At 41.0% G+C, this 18,481-nt stretch overlaps 2 protein-coding genes across 6 annotated transcripts; both read left to right on the top strand.

Moving 5' to 3' along the window:
• Positions 1-420: 420 nt before the first annotated feature.
• On the top strand, positions 421-13,210 carry LOC122654827 (autophagy-related protein 18f-like). 5 transcript variants are annotated; one of them, XM_043849089.1, is made up of 9 exons: positions 421-598; positions 685-907; positions 8,679-9,149; positions 9,250-9,663; positions 10,056-10,292; positions 10,379-11,209; positions 11,320-11,474; positions 12,009-12,368; positions 12,948-13,210. In XM_043849089.1, the coding sequence occupies exons 2-8, from the start codon at positions 701-703 to the stop codon at positions 12,256-12,258; spliced, it is 2,565 nt and encodes an 854-aa protein (XP_043705024.1). In that variant the 5' UTR covers positions 421-598; positions 685-700; the 3' UTR covers positions 12,259-12,368; positions 12,948-13,210. The 5 variants fall into 5 exon arrangements, with proteins under 5 accessions (XP_043705024.1, XP_043705027.1, XP_043705022.1 ...); XM_043849092.1 differs by lacking the exon at positions 12,009-12,368 and having other exon boundaries at positions 11,308-11,474; positions 12,948-12,990; positions 13,064-13,210; XM_043849087.1 differs by having other exon boundaries at positions 11,308-11,474.
• A 2,855-nt stretch (positions 13,211-16,065) lies between these two features.
• On the top strand, positions 16,066-16,816 carry LOC122655351 (uncharacterized mitochondrial protein AtMg00860-like). Its single transcript, XM_043849553.1, has 2 exons — positions 16,066-16,191; positions 16,289-16,816. The coding sequence occupies exons 1-2, from the start codon at positions 16,066-16,068 to the stop codon at positions 16,814-16,816; spliced, it is 654 nt and encodes a 217-aa protein (XP_043705488.1).
• The last annotated feature ends 1,665 nt before the right edge of the window (positions 16,817-18,481 follow it).

Genomic DNA, 18,481 nt, shown 5'->3' with positions numbered 1-18,481 from the left:
AAGGAGAAGAAAAAAAATTAACAAAACGAAAAGTGGGGGAGTGAGAGAGACGTAGAGTCTTTAACATTTAATTATCCGCTCATAAGCGAAAATTTTGTTTTTTCTCTCTTCCCCAGATTTTACAATCCCCTCAAAACTCCCTCTGTTTGCCTGCGAATTTGAAACAGCTCAATCAAAAATTCCATGGCGGCTGTTGTTGGACTGCCATAGTTATCTCTTTTGAATCCGTTCTTAAGTCGATTCTGGACTCTGGAGTTCTGATTGAACTGAAATATTTTTTTTTTCCTGAATTGTTTTTAATTGTTGAAATTCTTTTTTATTTTTCAAAAAAAAATATAGAGGTTGAATCGTTCTTTTGTTGATATTGAAAGCAAGGATGAAAAAAATATCTGATCTTTTAAAGGTTTGGCGATGAATTACCTTTTTTTTTTGGCTGAATTGAGGAAAGAAGGAGAGGAAGATCGAAAGTGTTTGTTTTGTTTTGGGTATTTTTGGATATTTCCGACTTCTGGATTATCCGGAATCAAAAGGAAATGGAGAGGGCGGTAACCTGAAATTGGGAAGTTGGGGGCTGTTTCTTCTGATGCTGAAAGAAACAGCCTGTTGTTATGATTAGGGCAGAGTTTGGAGAAAAAGAGTTTCCTTTTTTTTGCAGTTTTTATTTTTATTTTTATTCTTTTTCTTTCTTTGGGTGTTGGGAATGAGGAATGATGGCCAGAAATCGAAGGGTGTAGTTCCGAGGTCAGGGCGGAGCACTGGGTTTATTCCGAGCTCTTTCCGCACCATCTCGAGTTACTGGAGGATTGTGTCCTCGGGAGCCTCGACTGCTGCTTCCACAGTTCGATCAGCTGGTGCTTCGGTTGCGTCTTCAATTGTGGATAGAGATGGCGATGCCAACCGTGATCAGGTAGGTACCATTTTAATTAATTAATTTATCAAAATTAAGGCTTCCTTCAATGTGCTTTTGCAGTTATGCTCGTTTGGTTTGAACTTAATGGAGTTATTCTTTATTATAAGTCCCTTTATAAGTGGAAGCTTTGACATTTTCTTATTAATTAATGACATAATATGGATATTTATTACATGGGCATTTTTTATAAAAGTTAAACGAAAGCTGGCTGATTAATGGTTATTTTCTTTGTATCGTGTTAAGACAACTTAGTGCACTGGGTTAGAAAATGCGTCTGCGGAACAAATGGCTAAGCCTTTCTGATAGTGGTTGGGGTTGTCCTGTGCATTAGTTCTGTTTGCTATATCTGTAGTCAACAGTAAAGATTAGTTTACGGATGCAAGTAGTATTAAGACCATTTATATTTTCCATTGTCTTCATTCTTTTCTGCAGTTCCTTTTTATTTTTATTTTTTATGGGAACCACAGTTCCCTTCTATTTTCTGATTTATGACAGGCATTTGGAGTTGTGGAATAGCTATAGAAACACTGTGAGTTAACAACCTTTCTTGATGATGGGCCTGCTGAACCGGGCTTCACTACTGAGAGGGGGAGGGGTGAATTAGTAGAGTATAATTTTTTTTTTCAAAAGTCAAACCAAGCAGACCACTGTCACTTTTACTAACAATGATCAAACACCACTGCTGGGGTTCCCAAATTTTGGTCAGCTATAGTTCGTGTGTGCTCCCGCCTACACCTAAGATTGGTGAAGTCTACTAGGAGTGACACACCCACTCAGCAAACAAATACACTTCTATCCAATCCACACAATCACAAGAAGCAATTTTTACGTGGTTCGGTGAATTGCCTACATCCACTGTACAATTCCCACAATGGGTTTCGTATTTGCACTATACTATCCAATTATTGCTCCTACAGTGATTGCTTCTATCCTTGCTGATACAAGAACATAGGGCTTCAGCCCCAACTCAACATAACCACAACTATGCAACCTAGATCTATACTAGGTATTTTATCAAACACTTATTGAGCACCCACTCAACAGCCCATTCAAGTTAAGATTTCAAAGCAAGATTTCAAATCCCAACCCAAGCAACATGTAACTAGTGCAATACATCAACAATCTTCCAACACTAATTACCAAATAAAGAGATTTGTGTTTAGAGATCACCAAAGTGGTTTAGCCACTTGAAGAACCGACTCCACAACTCAGGCTCAACTCCAAGCACACCTCCAAGAGTCTAGGAATGAAGACTCAAGCAATAAACATCGTCCCCAATGCTCACAATGAACACCTCCTCACAAAATTGCAAATCTGGGCGATTTCTTGCATTCTTGAGCTCCCACAAGCACTTCCAATAGGTAGGTCTCATTTTCCTAGAAATTTTGCAAGTTGAATCATCAAAATCCGTTGAAATGACCAAGTTATGGCCTTCTAAAGTTCAGGGGCATTTTTGTCCTTTTAGGACTTTTTTTTGTTACATGGGGAACATCACAGGGTGTTCCGGGTGTTGGTCCGTGCGTCACTTCATGTCAGTAATGATATGAGCCGTTAGATTAAAAAGTTTCTGCACGCGTCAGTTTTGAATTGTCAGATTTGATGTTGTTCGTTTCGTGAAAAGCGACAGATCTCGGCCTATAGAATGGAATCTGGATCGGTCTATCCATGCACCAGCGCTGTATCGAAACACGGTGCCTTGCAGCCAATTGGAACAATACACCACCATGCAAATTTGAATCTCTATGCATCCAATCCATTGAGAAGGTTCAATTGTCCGAAATGAATTTCTAGATCATGGATTTTTCAACATCAAGTTGGTAAAAAGAGCGAAATTCTTGTTGATTGGTGCAATTCTGTAACAGAATGCACAAGTCATTAGAAGGAGTTCTAATAAACATATACATAAAATATACCAGCGAATCACCTTATTTCCTTTATGAGGAAGAAAGAAAATTAAAGAACCCGCGGATATCGGAAAAATTACAATTATTGTTAAAAACCAGCATCATGTGTAGGGGGCCTTCGTACATCGCGCAACACCGGAGTGACCCCATGCTTACCTATTGCGTCGCATACAGACGTGCTTTTGCATGCACCACTCCGATGCCTCGCAAGAGAATATTCGCCGCCGGCGACATTTGTCTCAAGTGTGCCTTCTCTTGAGCCCATCGACTAGGATCTGGGTTACGTGGCTCACCTTGGATTGTTAAATGAGTTGGTTTTTAGGTTAAGAATGTAAGTAGAAAAAGGAGAATAGGTTGAAGGATAGAAAAGAAGAGAGGAGAGGAAGAAGGAGACAAGAGAGAAGAAGAGAGAGTATTTCGATTCTAATGGCTTGTGCATGAAAGGGATCTCTCCACACCTATATACTTCATTAATAGAAATGAGAATATTACATACACCTCCCTAGGGAGGTAAAAGGTAAGAAAGGTAAAAAATAGAAAATACACAATAGGGCAACTAGACAAAAGGCTAGTTCCCAAACTACCCTTATCACATAACTTCTAACAACTCTAACACTCCCCCTCAAGCTAGAGAATAAATATCATGCATTCCCATCTAGCATAGGAGAGTACCGAACTGAATAGAGGTAAGAGCCTTGGTGAAGATATCTGCCAGTTGATCACCAGTCTTCATAAAAGGAGTACAAATGCAACCAGGGTCTATCTTTTCCTTGATAAAGTGTCGATCCACTTCAGTGTGCTTGGTCCTGTCATGTTGCATAAGATTGTGGGTAATACTGATGGTTGCCGTGTTATCACAGTAGAGTCTCATAGGGCCTTCAGTGTCAAATCCTAGTTCCTGAACAAGTCTTCTCAACTATATGAGTTCACACACTCCATGAGCCATAGCTCTAGATTCTGCCTCTGCACTGGATCTGGCTACAACACGCTATTTTTTGCTTCTCCAAATAACCAAATTACCTCCCACAAAGGTACAATAGTCAGAGGTAGATCTCCTGTCTGTAATGGATCTAGCTTAATCGGCATCAGTGAAACCTTCCACTCTCAAGTGATTGTGCAGTGCATACAACAGTCCTTTCCTCAGAGAAGACTTCAAATATCTGAGAGTGCGATACACAACATCCAAGTGGTCACTCTTGGGGGCATGCATGAATTGACTCATCACTCCCACTGCATAAGAGATATCTGGGCGTATTATAGAGAGATAGATAAGCTTCCCCACTAGCCTTTGGTACTTTCCTGCATCAACAAGAGAAGGGCCACAATCTTCTCCTAGCTTGTGATTCTGCTCAATAGGAGAATTTGCTGGTTTGCAGCCTAGCATCCCTATCTCTATCAACAAATCAAGAACAAACTTTCGTTGACATATGTTGATTCCTCTCTTGGTCCTTGATACTTTAATTCCTAAGAAATGTTTCAAGGGACCCAGATCTTTGATTTCAAACTGTTGAGCCAAGTAGATTTTCAGTTTATCTATCTCAGTTATATCTTCTCCAGTGACCACAATATCATCAACATAGACAATGAGGGCTGTGATGGTACCATTGCCCCGCTTGGTAAAAAGAGTGTGGTTAGCTTGGTTCTGGGAATATCCATTGTTCATAATAGCCTGCCGGAAGCGCTCAAACTATGTTTTTGGTGACTGTTTGAGGCCATACAGTGCCTTCTTGAGGAGGCATACTTTCCCTTCAGCTGAAGGTATTTTGAAGCCTGGTGGGGTTTGCATGTACACTTCCTCTTCCAAGTCTCCATAAAGAAAAGCATTCTTCACATCTAACTGATATATGTCCAATCTTTATTGGCAGCCAATGATAAAAGAACTCTTATAGAGTTGTCCTTAGCCACAGGAGCAAATGTCTCCTGATAGTCAATTCCATAGACTTGACTGTACCCCTTGGCCATCAACCTTGCTTTGTATCTCTCAACAGTACCATCAGATTTATACTTGATTGTGTAGACCCATCTGCATCCAACTGGGACACGTCCCCTGGCAAAATCCACCAATTGCCAAGTACCATCTCCTCAGCCATAGCTTGTCTCCACTTTGGGTCAGATATAGCATCAGTAATATTCTTGGGAGTAGAACCATTAGAGAGAGCAGCAATAAATGCAAGACCTGTAGGAGAAAGAGCATCATAGGAACAAACTGGGCTATAGGATTAGCATAAGCTCTTTTCCCTTTTCTAACAGCAATAGGAAGGTCTAAATCAGATGGAGGGGAATGGATGTCACCTGATTGAGGAGAATGAATCTCAGGATGTGGATCTAAAGAGGACTCTTGATAGGTCTTCTCCCTTACTCTTCAAGCTTTCACCTTTTTTGTACTGAATGTGGTAATCCTTCTCATTACCAGAACCATTTTCAACAACCAATTTAGTATTCACACCTGATTGATCATCAGTATCAACCACATCCGCAGTCCTATGTTTGCCAATGTCAAGCATAACACGAGAGATAGGTAGAGGAAAATGAAGGAAATCAGCAGCCTGTTCACTTCCACAATTCTCCCCTTGAAGAAGATGCTGAGAAGGGACAAAGAAAGGGATAGATTCAAGGAAGGTGATATCTTTGGAGATAAGGCACCTTCGAAAAGAGGGTTGATAGCACTTGTAACCCTTGGTAGTAGAAGAGTACCCAATAAAGAGACACTTGAGAGCTTTGGGGATCAAGTTTAGTGCGATTGGATTTGTTAACATGCACATAACAAACACAACCAAAGACTTTAGGAGGGAGAGAGAAAGCAGAAGCCTGTGAACATAAGATTTCTAAGGGAGATTTGAAATCAAGAAGTTTGGTAGGCATGCGACTGATTAGAAAGGAAGCAGTGAGAAGAGCTGCAGACCAGAAGGTCTTGGGAACATGCATGCTAAACAGGTGACTACAGGTGACCTCCAATAAATGGCGATTTTTCCTCTCAGCAACCCCATTTTGTTGGGGGTGTGTCAACACCCGCTAGCTAATGGATAATGCCATTATTAGTAAAGAAGGTTTGGAGGCCATTAAACATTTATTCTCCCCCTTTATCAAACCGAACAATTTTGATGCGAGTATCAAACTGAGTAAGGATCATCTGATAAAAATTCTTAAATGCATCACAAACATCACTTTTATGTTTCATAAGAACAGTCCAAGTAGCTCGAGAAAAATCATCAACAAATGACACAAAGTAACGATAGCCAAATAAAGAAGTAGTAGGGGAAGGTCCCCAAACATCGGTATGCACAATATGAAAAGGAGCAGAAGTTTTATTACCATGATATGGATAAGAAGAACGACAGTGTTTGGCAAACATATATGGTTCACATTGAAAAACATGAGAAGAAGCAATAGAGGAAAATAAGTGAGGTAATTGTTTCCTCATTACAACAAAAGATGGATGGCCAAGACGATGATGCCATAATATAACAAACTCCAAGAACTGCTATCATTATGTCCACACACATAGGATTGAGCTGTGGGAAAAAAAGGTTAAAAAAGGTAAAGGCCTTGCTCCTTACATCCACTACCAATAATCCTCTTCTTCACCAAATCCTGAAAAAGACAATGAGAAGGAAAAAAAGTGACACAACAGTTCAGAGATTTAGTCAAATGACTCACAGATAGAAGATTAAGGGTAAGGTTAGGGACATGAAGAACAGAAGTAAGAGAAATAGATGATGTAACAGGTATACTGCCCTTACCAGAGATGGAGGAAAGGGAGCCATCGGCTACCCTAACCTTATTGTTACCAGAGCAAATGGTATAGAAATCATAATAATGGGATGTACCAGTCATGTGGTCAGTGGCACCAGAGTCAATGACCCAAGACTGGGCTGCAGTAGAAGCTGAGGTGGAGACCTGCAAAGCTGAGGATGAAGAGGAGCTGGCCACTGTAGAAGAAGAGAGGAGAAGAAATCAGGTTTGGGACACCAATCCCGTTTGTACTACTCAACAATACCAAAATAAAACAAATAAAAAAAAAAAAAACTCACATTCTTTACTCAAGTCATCTCTAATTTATGTGGGGTGGTGGTGGTGGTTGTAATACATGTATAAAGACCTTTTAAAATTCCTAAATTGACTCATAAAAAGACTCCTAATCACACTCACACACTCAAAATAAATAAACTCAAAACATAACTTGATCTAGCTATTATGTATTCTAATCTAACTCAAACACTTAACCTTTACCCCCACTTTTTAGGTTTATAAATTAGGCCTATTACTATGAAACCCAAAAAAATAAAAAAAAAATCCCCAACCTATAATATAACTATCCAAAGGTCGATTTCAGTCCATTAGGCTGCCAAGAGCACTTTATGGTCTTCCCAAGCTTGCGCATAGGCCTCCATACGGGAGTAATGTCGAATGCAACTGCATCACAATGTCTGAGGCTTGCCTCAGCATATCTGCATGTTTGGTATTTTTTCTTAGGTTTTTTCTTTCTCTGGGTCCTTTGCCTGTGTTTGTTTCGGAGTTGAGATTTGGTGAAGGATTAAATTTTTACTGAGAGGCAGAATATCTCTTTCGATATGATTCATTAAGGAGACTGGATCATTCGTGTGGGATTTTTATATTTGGATTTATTGATGATTTCTCTGATGAAGGGATCCTTTGGGTTTCAAAATTTATATCAAAGTATCGTAGACTACAGGAAAATTTGAAAAAGGCTCTTCCTTCTTAGGTATGTAGCTCTGTGGACTTAGTCTAATTATAAGATTTTAAATGCCCGATTGTGACTCAAGTATTTGTTCCATTCGTGGTAATCTCACAAGACTAGTTACTCTAAGATTCTGAAAATAGATGCCCCTAGTAATTTTGGTGGGAAAAGGGATGCAACTTGGTCAGTTTGAATTATGCTGTTGGCCAACCTGAGCACAACCCTAGGAATTGAATGATCAACTCATAAGATTTTATTCAACCCAACCTGGAATGATTATGATCCTTTCCGAGTGCATTTTACTGCTCCCTGGTTGGATCAGGTCATGATTGGGTCAGAATATAATGTGACTACTTTTTGGATTGCACTGGAAATGACAGAGGGGTAACTGTGTGTCTTAAACACGTCTTCATGTACAGAGCAATTGCTTGCCCACAGGTTGACTTAGTTGGGTTTGGGTTGAGCTTAGTTCAATTTGTGCCCTAAGCTGGGAAGCAAGCATCCTCCATAAAGGGCATGCATGCTTGAAAATTTTCTTTGTTTAAGCACCTTAATGAATTTCTTCTCTAAGAACTCAGAATTTTGCTTTTTCTTTGAGCTTTAGTGATCTTAATACCTCTACAACTGTCTGTTTGAAGTTACTCATTTAGGACAATCTTTTGGCAATACGCTACTACAAGCTACATTAGTATTCAGTAATTCCTATTTCTTTGCTTTAAATGGTAAGAACTGAGTACGGGGCAGTGTTGCCTTTATCATCTGAGCTTTGGATATCTTAGGGTTATCTGGCTATGGATACTGTTGATTTCTTGCATTAGTATGACAATTGTGGGAATGCCTGATATTCTGTTGGTGTCTTGAATTTTATACTTTGTTCATTACCTTCTGTTTGTTGCTGAGAATATTTCCAGTAAATTTTTGGACTTTATCTTACACACAAACACACACACACACACACGCATGCATGCACGCGAGTGCGCACACACATACACAACAAAAAGAAAAAAAAATGTTGGGCTTCGTCTTTCATGCACAATAGTTGTCATGTGGTTTCCTTATTAAATTCTGTATTTTTTTTAACTATATATTTTCTCTCAGTTAGAACTTAAATATAGTTGAATCTGAAGTTCTATCAGTAATTTTTCCTGCCATATGTATGAAAAAGGTGCAGTGGGCTGGATTTGACAAGATAGAATGTGATGGTGGCATCATCCGTCAAGTTCTCTTGTTGGGTTATCGATCTGGTTTCCAGGTTTGGGATGTTGAGGAAGCTAATAATGTGCATGAGCTAGTATCCAGGCATGATGGACCTGTTTCTTTTTTGCAATTGCAACCAAATCCAATTGCATCAAAGAAATCAGAAGACAAGTTTGTTGATGTCCGTCCATTGCTGGTTGTTGCTGGAGCTGGATCCCTTTCTGGAGGTGGTAATAACCAGAATGGTTTGGCCTACCACTGCAATGGAAATAGAAATATTAATAATTTCCATGAATCTGGAACTGGAAACTCTGTTCCCACAGTTGTTCAGTTTTATTCCTTGAGATCTCAATCTTATGTACATATTCTGAAGTTCAGATCCGCTGTTTACTCAGTAAGGTGCAGTCCTCGAGTTGTGGCTATTTCTCAGGCAGCTCAGGTATGTTACTTGTATGTGCTTCTCATTCAGTGATATCTTTGCGCAAACAAAGATTGAAAATAGGATTCCATTTTCCCTTTTTTGTTTTGTATTATTGCAGATACACTGTTTTGATGCTGTAACATTGGAGAGAGAATATACTATTGTTACGTGTCCAATAGTTTCAAGTAGTATTGGCTATGGACCACTTGCAGTGGGTCCCAGATGGTTGGCTTATAGTGGAAGTCCTGTTGTAGTTTCAAATACAGGTCGTGTCAGTCCACAAGATCTTACACCTGCTGCAAGTATTTCTGGTTCTTCAAATAGTGGCCTTGTCGCACATTACGTAAAAGAATCGAGCAAGCAACTTGCTTCTGGTATAGTAACCCTTGGAGATATGGGCTATAAGAAACTCTCAAGGTACTACTCTGAACTTCTACCTGATTGCAATAATTCTCTGAGACCTGGAAGTCCGGGCAGGAAAAACAACGGCACTGTCAACGGCCATTTGCTAGATGCAGATAATGTTGGAATGGTATGCTTTGTCCTCATTGTTATTACTTTGTGTTATTGCTAATATTTCTTGTAAGTTGTGTTAATGTACATTCGTCTTCTTGTTTTTATTCACTTGATTTGTCCCACTTTTTTTTTTGGGGGGGTGAATAATTTGTCCCACTTTATCCACTTCGTTAATGTTAAATTTTAATGTTTGGGTGTTTTACCATATTTCCCATCATTTGAAGCAAATCCAACCTTGTTGAGGCCTGTTTTATCCCAAAACTGGTTCAGATCTTCTCAATCCAAATCATAAGTTTTGCTTTCCCTAGCCTACATATTTCTGTGAAGAAACAAGTGTTGTTGCTACAAATCCTCTGTTTAACTTTATGTGTTCTCTGTTGACAGTATTGCTTAGCTTGATTCTTGCAGGTAATTGTGCGGGACATTGTCTCTAAATCAGTTATTACTCAGTTTAGAGCACATAGGAGTCCTATTTCTGCGTTATGCTTTGATCCCAGTGGAACCTTGTTGGTGACTGCTTCAGTTCAAGGGCACAACATCAATGTTTTCCAAATAATGCTCCCAATTGCAGGAAATTCATCTGGATCTTATGCTGGTGGGTCTCATGTGCATCTTTACCGGCTGCAACGGGGATTGACAAATGCGGTAATAGCATCCTATCGTTTTATCTCTGGATCCTATAGTGATTGGCTGTTCTCTGATACGATTTCATTCTTTCATTTTGTTATCAGGTTATACAGGACATCAGTTTCAGTGAGGACAGCCAGTGGATTATGATAAGTTCCTCAAGGGGAACGAGTCACTTGTTTGCAATATCTCCTTCAGGAGGATCTGTAAACATTCAACCTACTGGTTCTGGACTTACGAGTGGTGACACTGGGCTGGGTGTGATGGCTAAGACTGCAGTTCGTTGGGCACCAAATGCAAGTTCGTCAAAGCTCAATCAACAGAGCTTCTGTGCATCTGGTCCCCCTGTTACATTGTCAGTTGTTAGCAGAATAAAGAATGGGAATAATGGGTGGAGGGGCACTGTAAGTGGTGCTGCAGCAGTTGCGACTGGCAGGGTCAGTTCCCTTTCTGGGGCTATTGCTTCTGCCTTCCACAACTGCAAAGGAAATTATTTGTATGTAGACAACAGCTCATTGAGTGCAAAGTACCATCTTCTGGTGTTCTCTCCTTCGGGTTGTGTGATACAATATGTGTTGCATCTATCTAATGTACCAGAATCTGGGACCGTTGTGTCAAGGTTGAGCACTAGTTGTGAAACATCTCCAGACAGTGATGCAAGGTTGGTCGTGGAAGCACTCCAGAAGTGGGATATATGTCAGAGACAAACTCGAAGAGATCGAGAAGATAATCTTGACATTTATGGTGAACTGGTTAATGGTGATAGCAGTAAAATTTTCCCCGAGGGAATAAAAAAGATAGATCCTATTTATCTTTCTGATGGGCATGCACTTACAAAAGTGAGAATAAATGCCGAGGAAAGAAATTATTTGTATATCTCAGAAGCTGAATTGCAGATGCATCGAGCTTGGATCCCATTGTGGACAAAATCTGAGGTATTTTCTTATGATGCAGAAAAAAAAGAAACTCTTTCTCCTTCATCTTTGCTGGTCCTTTGACCTTACGGAACTCTGCATTTATAATTGTTTGTCAGACATACTTTCAGCTAATGGTGATGGATGGCATGAAGACAGTAGGGGAAAATGCCTCAGGAGGGGAAATTGAGATTGAAAGGATCCCAACTCGCATGATTGAAGCAAGATCAAAAGATTTTGTTCCGGTGTTTGACTATCTTCAGACTCCAAAAATTCAACAGACAAGGTGCACTGCTATCCTCTTATGTTTGTTATATGTGTATGATGTATTCTTTTCCTGTCAACCTAGTTATATAGTTCTTCTTTGTTCTTGAGTTTTGGAGATGCTATGTATTGCCCATAATCCAAACAATGACAGTGATGCTTCTTGTTATTCAATCTGACAAGAATTTTGTGCCATGTTGAAACAAACAGAAGACCAGGCAGGGTTCTGCCATAATTCTTGCGAACACCCAGCAACTTACCTTTTGCTTCCAGTGCTTATATAAATCCCATATTTGTGATTGCCTTGACCTCGTGGTTGACTGCATCCAAACTTCCAACTCAGCTTTAACTACCAGTTAGAGAGCAGTTAAATTTGATTTGTTTCATAGATATCAACAACTGACATAGTTCAAAGGTTTGCTCCTGCTCCTTTATTTCTTGAGGGGACTGATCATCTTGGTGTATCAGCCATTTTTAGCTTTGACAGCAAAAACTTATTGAAGTATGTTTACTGTCTAGTTTAACAGATGTAAACTGTTTATTCTACATAATTCAGGGTGCCAGCTTTAGATAGCAATCAGAACTGTTCACTTCATCGAAGGTCTGGGCTGTCTGAAGATGGGAGGCTTTCATGCAGAAGCAGCTGTAGCTCTCTTGACCGTATGTCTGAAGTTGGCGCTGTGGTGGGGGAACCTTACAATGGCATTGAAGAAAATGGTTGGGGTGGTCTTCAAACTTCGTCGGAATCAACTGAGGGCTTTGTAAATAACAATGCCAGCCTCAAGATGAAGACTCTGCTTGAGTAAATAACACAGAGAGCCCAAATACGAAGACTGACCTAAGAGTTTGTAAATAACAACAAAGAGAGACTGAAGATGGAGAACCACTAAGAGTAGAGCGGCAGATTTGGCTAAAGGTAACATGAATCCCAATTGAATTGTAAGCCATGGTTGCTTATGCATGTGAGCATTTGTCAGTTCAGTGGGTTTCATAATCAAGTAATCAGTTGATAGAGTCATACAAGTGTATGTTGGGTTGACTGATGCTGTCAGACTGATTGCATCAAGCCAGGCATAATTGAGTTGCCGGTTGTTTATCACATGTTGTGAATGTGCATGTGCTTTCAACTGAAATTTTTTTTTTTTGTGTGGGGGGGGTGGTGGTGGGGGAATTGGCTTGAACCTTGGATCCATGTGCTGGAATTCTTCAGGAAGCTTGGCCTGAACTCCCATGTTTTGGATTCAGCTATGATTGTTTTGTTTAAACGATTGTCTATTGTGCCATAGATGAATTTGGTTGCATGTTGATTCACTACTTTGTTACAAAATCCAATTTGCTTACTAAGGTATCATAATAGATGTCCGGCAACTCATCTCTTATGGATCCAAAGTCCAATTTGCTCATGCCGCTGATGGTTCTGATTGGTGTAGCAGTTGCTAGTTCATTAGACCATAACTTGGAAAAGATGTTGATCTCGTTGTCTGTGGACATGCAGGAAGTCATGGTTGGACTTTTACAAAGTGTTTCATCTTCATCAGGTGTGAAACTATTCTTTCGTATTCTCCTATGAGGTTTATTAACTAGTGTTAATATTTGTGGGTGAAAATGTATTGAAGACGGGAGCAAGGATTGACTGCCAGGGAACTGTGGATATTGTGGGTTGGTAGTCCATTATGTTTACATTGTAAATAACAGATTCTTGAATATATTTTTCAATAATCAGTTGTAATAATATGTAAATAACAGCAGCATGATAAATGGTTTCAGAATATGAGTATATAGACTGCCTACACCCATGTCTGGGTAGGGTTTGGTAGATATTACTCCTTGCTTTCATCAGAAAACAAGACAAACTACAAGCTGTTAGGAAATTCACAAATGGCACTTAAAACCACTATTGAAACTTATTCCCAATGGGTCAACACAGGAAACTGCTACCTGCAATCCCCCATTGATGCAGGCATAGAGGCAGCAGTGGAGGGCGTGGAAGCCTAGCTCAACTACCCAAAGATCCTTAGAAGATCTGAGAGAATAAGAGCCCAACATGGCTAATTGGATGTTGTTTTGTTATTGGTTGCAATCAAGGATTACTTGACTGATTTACAGTTGATTGCAATCAAGGATTGGTTAGTTGATTTACAATTGATTGTCTTCTATAATCTTATCCTTAATTAGTTTTTACCTAATATGCAATTTTTTTTATTTAGTATGTTCTATTTTAGAAAAACTTAATCTTAGGATTGGGGATTGAGATTGGGCTTTAGGAATCCTATAAAAGGATCTACTGTAATAAGGAAAGGCAAATTATTGAGTAATTATTACATTTGACCTCCATTGGAGTGTTTCCAAGGAACTTGCGAGTTCCATTTTCTGTGAGTTCAAGTGTTATTCTCCTCCCTTCCCCTGCTCGATCCTACCCTTGGCACAAGGTTGCTCCATTTCTGATATCAAAGCCGACACAGGGCACAACGAGTATGGCTCCCAAGTGTAGAGGAGGTCACACTGGGAACAACAAAGACTTTATGTTGAGAAACAAGAATGCTCAACTGCGTCAACAACTTGCTGCTTTGACCGTCGAGATAGAGTGTTATCGTAATGCATCTCCACAGTCTAGCAGGTTGGGTGACGTAATGGACAGTCAATCCCCTTGTTCGAAGGATGATAGGCGTGCAGTTGGAAGGAGACCATTGTGACGGCCTGCTCGGGAGGAGCGAGTAGTCGACTGGTTCCGTAAATTGAAGGGTGACATTCTAGAGTTCACAGGAAACGAATCCCCTAATGAACTAGTAGACTGGTTAGCATTGGTAAATGAAGTCTTCGATGCTAGATCAGTACTGGAGAACTAGCGTGTCAGCATCATCGTCATGAGGCTGAAAGGGAAGGCTATCGCGTGGTGGTGCCGTAAGAAGCATACCCGTCATCATGATGGCTGACACCAGTTACCAAATGGCGCAAGATGGAGGAGTGCATACGCAAATACTTCCTGCGCAGAGCGTATAAGTGTGAACTATACCACCATTACCAACACTTGAAGCAAGGTGTGAAGATTGTCGACCAGTACATAACCGAGTTTAATGAATTGTTGATTCGCAACAACATCAGTGACTCGAAGGAAATGCTAGTAAACAAATATATTGGGGGATTGCTACCCTTTATCCAAGAAGTGATCGAAGTTTTGGAGATTTGGGACTTGAATGAAGCCCAACAACGTGTTGTGAAGATTGAACAATCTCAACAGTGAGGACAACAATGCCCTTTCCCCATCATTCGCACCCAAAATGGAGTGAACCCAGCTACCAAAGGCGGCCGTTCACCTACACCTGTTGTTGGTGCGCCTCCCTCCAACCGTCCCATTTCAACAATCAACAGGCCAACAAACCATGGCCCATGTTCGGTGCTATGTGTGCAGAGAACTTGGGCATCACGCTGATTCTTGTTGTAGTGTCACGGGAAGACCCAGGGGCAAGGGGCTTCTCATTGAAAATGATGTGGAAGCCGAAGTGGAAGGACTTATTGATGCTGATTTGGTCAGAGAACCAATGTATGACAGCTCCAATGCCGATGAGTATGGACAAACACTACACACCGACATTGGCGAATTTCTTATGATGCATCGGGTCTTCCTTAGCCCATGCATTGAGTTGGGAGATTGCTGGCTGCGACATAATATCTTCCACTCAGGTTGCACCGTGTCCAAGAAAGTATGCCAACTCATCAATGATTCGGGGTGCAAGAACATGGTGTCCAAAGAAGCGACTTGCAAATTGAAGCTCGAACTGAAGAATCACCCCTCGTCATACAAAATGACATGGCTTAAAAAAGGGGCTGAGGTAACCGTATCCAAACGTTGTTTAGTTTCTCTGTCCATCGCTGCCACTTATTTTGACACTGTTTGGTGCGATGTCCTACCTATGGTTGCCAGTCATATCATTCTTGGAAGACCTTGGCAGTTTGATAGACGAACCAAACATGATAGGTACCATAATATGTACACCTTCACTCATAAGGGCAAGAAAATCACTTTGGCTGCTTCTAAAGAGCCCCTTCCTATTTCCAACCCGTCCTCTCCTGTTTTGCTCACATTTAGAGACCTAAAAGGTGCTCTAGAAAATGTCGATGTGGTGTATGTATTATTGAACAAAGCCGAAAATTCTGATCTTGCAATGATAGAAGTTCCCACATTAATCCAACCCTTATTGCATGAATTTCAAGACATTTTTCTAGTTGACCTTCCATAGGGACTTCCACCGATGCGAGAAATCCAACACCAGATTGACTTGGTGCCTGGGTGCCACACTACCAAATCTCCCTCATTACAAGATGAACCCTGTAGAACATGAGGAACTGCAATGACAAGTTATCGACCTGATGGACAAGGGATTTGTCAGGGAAAACCTAAGTCCTTGTGGTGTTCCTGCACTACTTGTGCCAAAGAAAAATGAAAAGTGGCGGATGTGAATTGACAGCAGGGTCATTAATAAAATAATGGTGAAATACTGTTTCCCCATTCCAAGGCTAGATGACTTGTTAGATCAACTTGTCGGTGCCAGAATGTTTTTAAAGTTGGATCTAAAGAGTGGATATCACCAACTCCGAATCTATCCGGGTGACAAATGGAAGACTGCGGTCAAAACATGCGACGGGCTGTTCGAATGGTTGGTAATGCCGTTCGGCCTATCCAACGTGCCATCTACTTTCATGAGCTTCATGATACAGGTGCTTCGTCCCTTCTTGGGCAGGTTTCCAGTCATCTATTTTGATGACATTTTAATTTATAGTAAGACTACTAACAAACATCTGCAGAATGTCTGAGCGGTGTTCTCTGTGTTGCGACAGGAATGTCTTTTTGCAGCTCCAGAAAAATGCTCTTTTATGATGGCCAAAATCCTTTTCTTAGGATTCTATATTTCAAGAGAGGGGATAGCAGTTGACGATTCTAAAATTGAAGTGATCAAGAACTGGCCGACCACCGGAAACATTCACGAAGTGCGCAACTTTCACGGGCTAGCGTCCTTTTATAGGCGATTTATCTCACATTTTAGCACTATTATCGCTCCTCTCACCGCTTGTATGAAGAACGGAATCTTCGATTGGACGAGTGATGCTCAATCAAGCTTCGACCAGCTCAAGAGAAAGCTTAGCACCGCCCCAGTCCTTGCCTTGCCAGACTTCACCGTACTCTTCGAGGTTCACTGTGATGCCTCGTGCTCGGGCATTGGTGCTATCCTCAGTCAAGCAGGCCGACCAGTGGCATACTTTAGTGAAAAAATCAGTGGTGCTCGGACTCGTTACAACACCTATGACCTGGAGTTCTACGCTCTGTTTCGCACTTTGGAACATTGGAGGCAATATCTTATACATTGAGAGTTTGCTCTTTATACAGACCATGAATCTCTTAAATACATCTCCAGCCAATAGAAGTTTAGTTTGCGGTGTGCCAAATGGGCAGAATTTTTACAAGAATTTGATTTTATCCTCAAGCACAAAGCCATTCCCAAAATCAGGTGGCAGATGCTCTCAGCTGCAAGCACACACTATTATACACCATACGCACCACGGTATTGGGCTTTCATTCATTTCGAGAATTATACGTTGATGACCCATATTTCTCCCCTATACTCACCGATGTGGGCAACCACCAAGAGTCTAAGTTTACCATTTGTGATGGTTTCTTGTTTCATGAGAATCGCTTGTGCATCCCTGATTGTTCGCTTTGCCAAAAGATTATCTCTGAGGTGTATAACGAAGGCCGTTTTGGGCGAGATAAGACATTTCAACTGATCTCAGCTAGGTACTATTGGCCACATTTGAAGCGAGACGTGCATCAGTTTGTAATGCGCTGCCGGATCTATCAAGAGAGCAAGGGCCATGCCACCAATGCTAGTCTTTATTTGCCTTTACCTTTTCCACAGGCCCCGTGGGAAGATATTTCCATGGATTTTGTTTTAGGCTTGTCCCATACACAAAGGAGCATGGACTCTATATTCATGGTCGTGGATTGTTTTTCAAAAATGTCCCATTTCATTCCGTGCCGCACAACTATAGATGCCTTCAGCATAGCTGAGTTATTTTTTTGGGAAGTGGTTAAGCCTCACGGGTTACCCAAGACTATTACATCAGACCGGGACACAAAATTCTTCAGTCATTTCTGGCTTCAATTGTGGAAATGCTTGGGCACATTGTTATAGTTCAGCACTGTCTTCCACCCTCAAATGGACGGTCAAACTGAGGTGGTTAATCGATCGTTGGGTAATCTGTTGTGTAGCCTGATCGGTGACAACCAACGTTCTTGGGAAGGTCGCTTCTCTAAGGGTGAGTTCTCTTTCAACTGCTCTATGGACTAATCAATGGGTCACAACCCCTTTATGGTCGTCTATGGTCGCCAACCCACGACAGCCCTTGATTTGGTTCCCATTCCCTTTCCAGGCAAGTCACTTGCATCGGTCACTGACTTGGTCTCTCAGCTGCAACTTATTCATGATGATGTGCGATGCCACTTAGCATCCACCACCACTACATATAAGCAGGCTGTTGATAAGCGTCAGTGCGAAGTTCTGTTTGAACCGGTGATTTTGTGTGGGTGCACCTACCATCGGAGCGACAACCCGCTGGATCCTATCACAAACTCAATGACCACAAGGTGGGGCCTGTTGAAGTGCTCAAATGTATCAATCCCAATGCTTATCGCATCAAGCTTCCATCTCACCTCCGCACCCATGATGTTTTCAATGTGCGCCACTTGACACTCTATTTGGGTGATTCCTTGGATGATGGTGACTCCAATTCGGGGTCGAATTGTTCTAAATCCGGAGGGAATGATGCAGGCATAGAGGTAGCAGTGGAGGGCCTGTAAGCCTAGCTCAACCACCCAAAGATCCTCAGAAGATCTGAGAGAATAAGAGCCCAACATGGCTAATTAGATGTTGATTTGGTGTTGATTGTAATCAAGGATTGATTGACTGATTTACAGTTGATTGCAATCAAGGATCCTTGCTTGGCTGATTTGGAGTGATTGCAATCAAGGATTGA

Source organism: Telopea speciosissima, chromosome 3 (assembly GCF_018873765.1).
Source record: "Telopea speciosissima isolate NSW1024214 ecotype Mountain lineage chromosome 3, Tspe_v1, whole genome shotgun sequence".
In the NCBI taxonomy this organism is placed as follows: Eukaryota; Viridiplantae; Streptophyta; class Magnoliopsida; order Proteales; family Proteaceae; genus Telopea; species Telopea speciosissima.
Note: the sequence above shows the minus strand (reverse complement) of the source record. Positions and strands in the feature narration are given on the sequence as shown.

Bases quoted from the DNA above. Each gene is read 5' to 3' on its own strand.
- LOC122654827 (XM_043849087.1), top strand. From the start codon at position 701: ATGAGGAATGATGGCCAGAAATCGAAGGGTGTAGTTCCGAGGTCAGGG. The intron at 9,664-10,055 runs GTATGCTTTGTC...TGATTCTTGCAG, and splicing joins ATGCAGATAATGTTGGAATG to GTAATTGTGCGGGACATTGT. The intron at 11,475-12,008 runs GTGCACTGCTAT...TACATAATTCAG, and splicing joins CCAAAAATTCAACAGACAAG to GGTGCCAGCTTTAGATAGCA.
- LOC122655351 (XM_043849553.1), top strand. From the start codon at position 16,066: ATGGAAGACTGCGGTCAAAACATGCGACGGGCTGTTCGAATGGTTGGT. The intron at 16,192-16,288 runs GTTTCCAGTCAT...GTGTTGCGACAG, and splicing joins CTTCGTCCCTTCTTGGGCAG to GAATGTCTTTTTGCAGCTCC.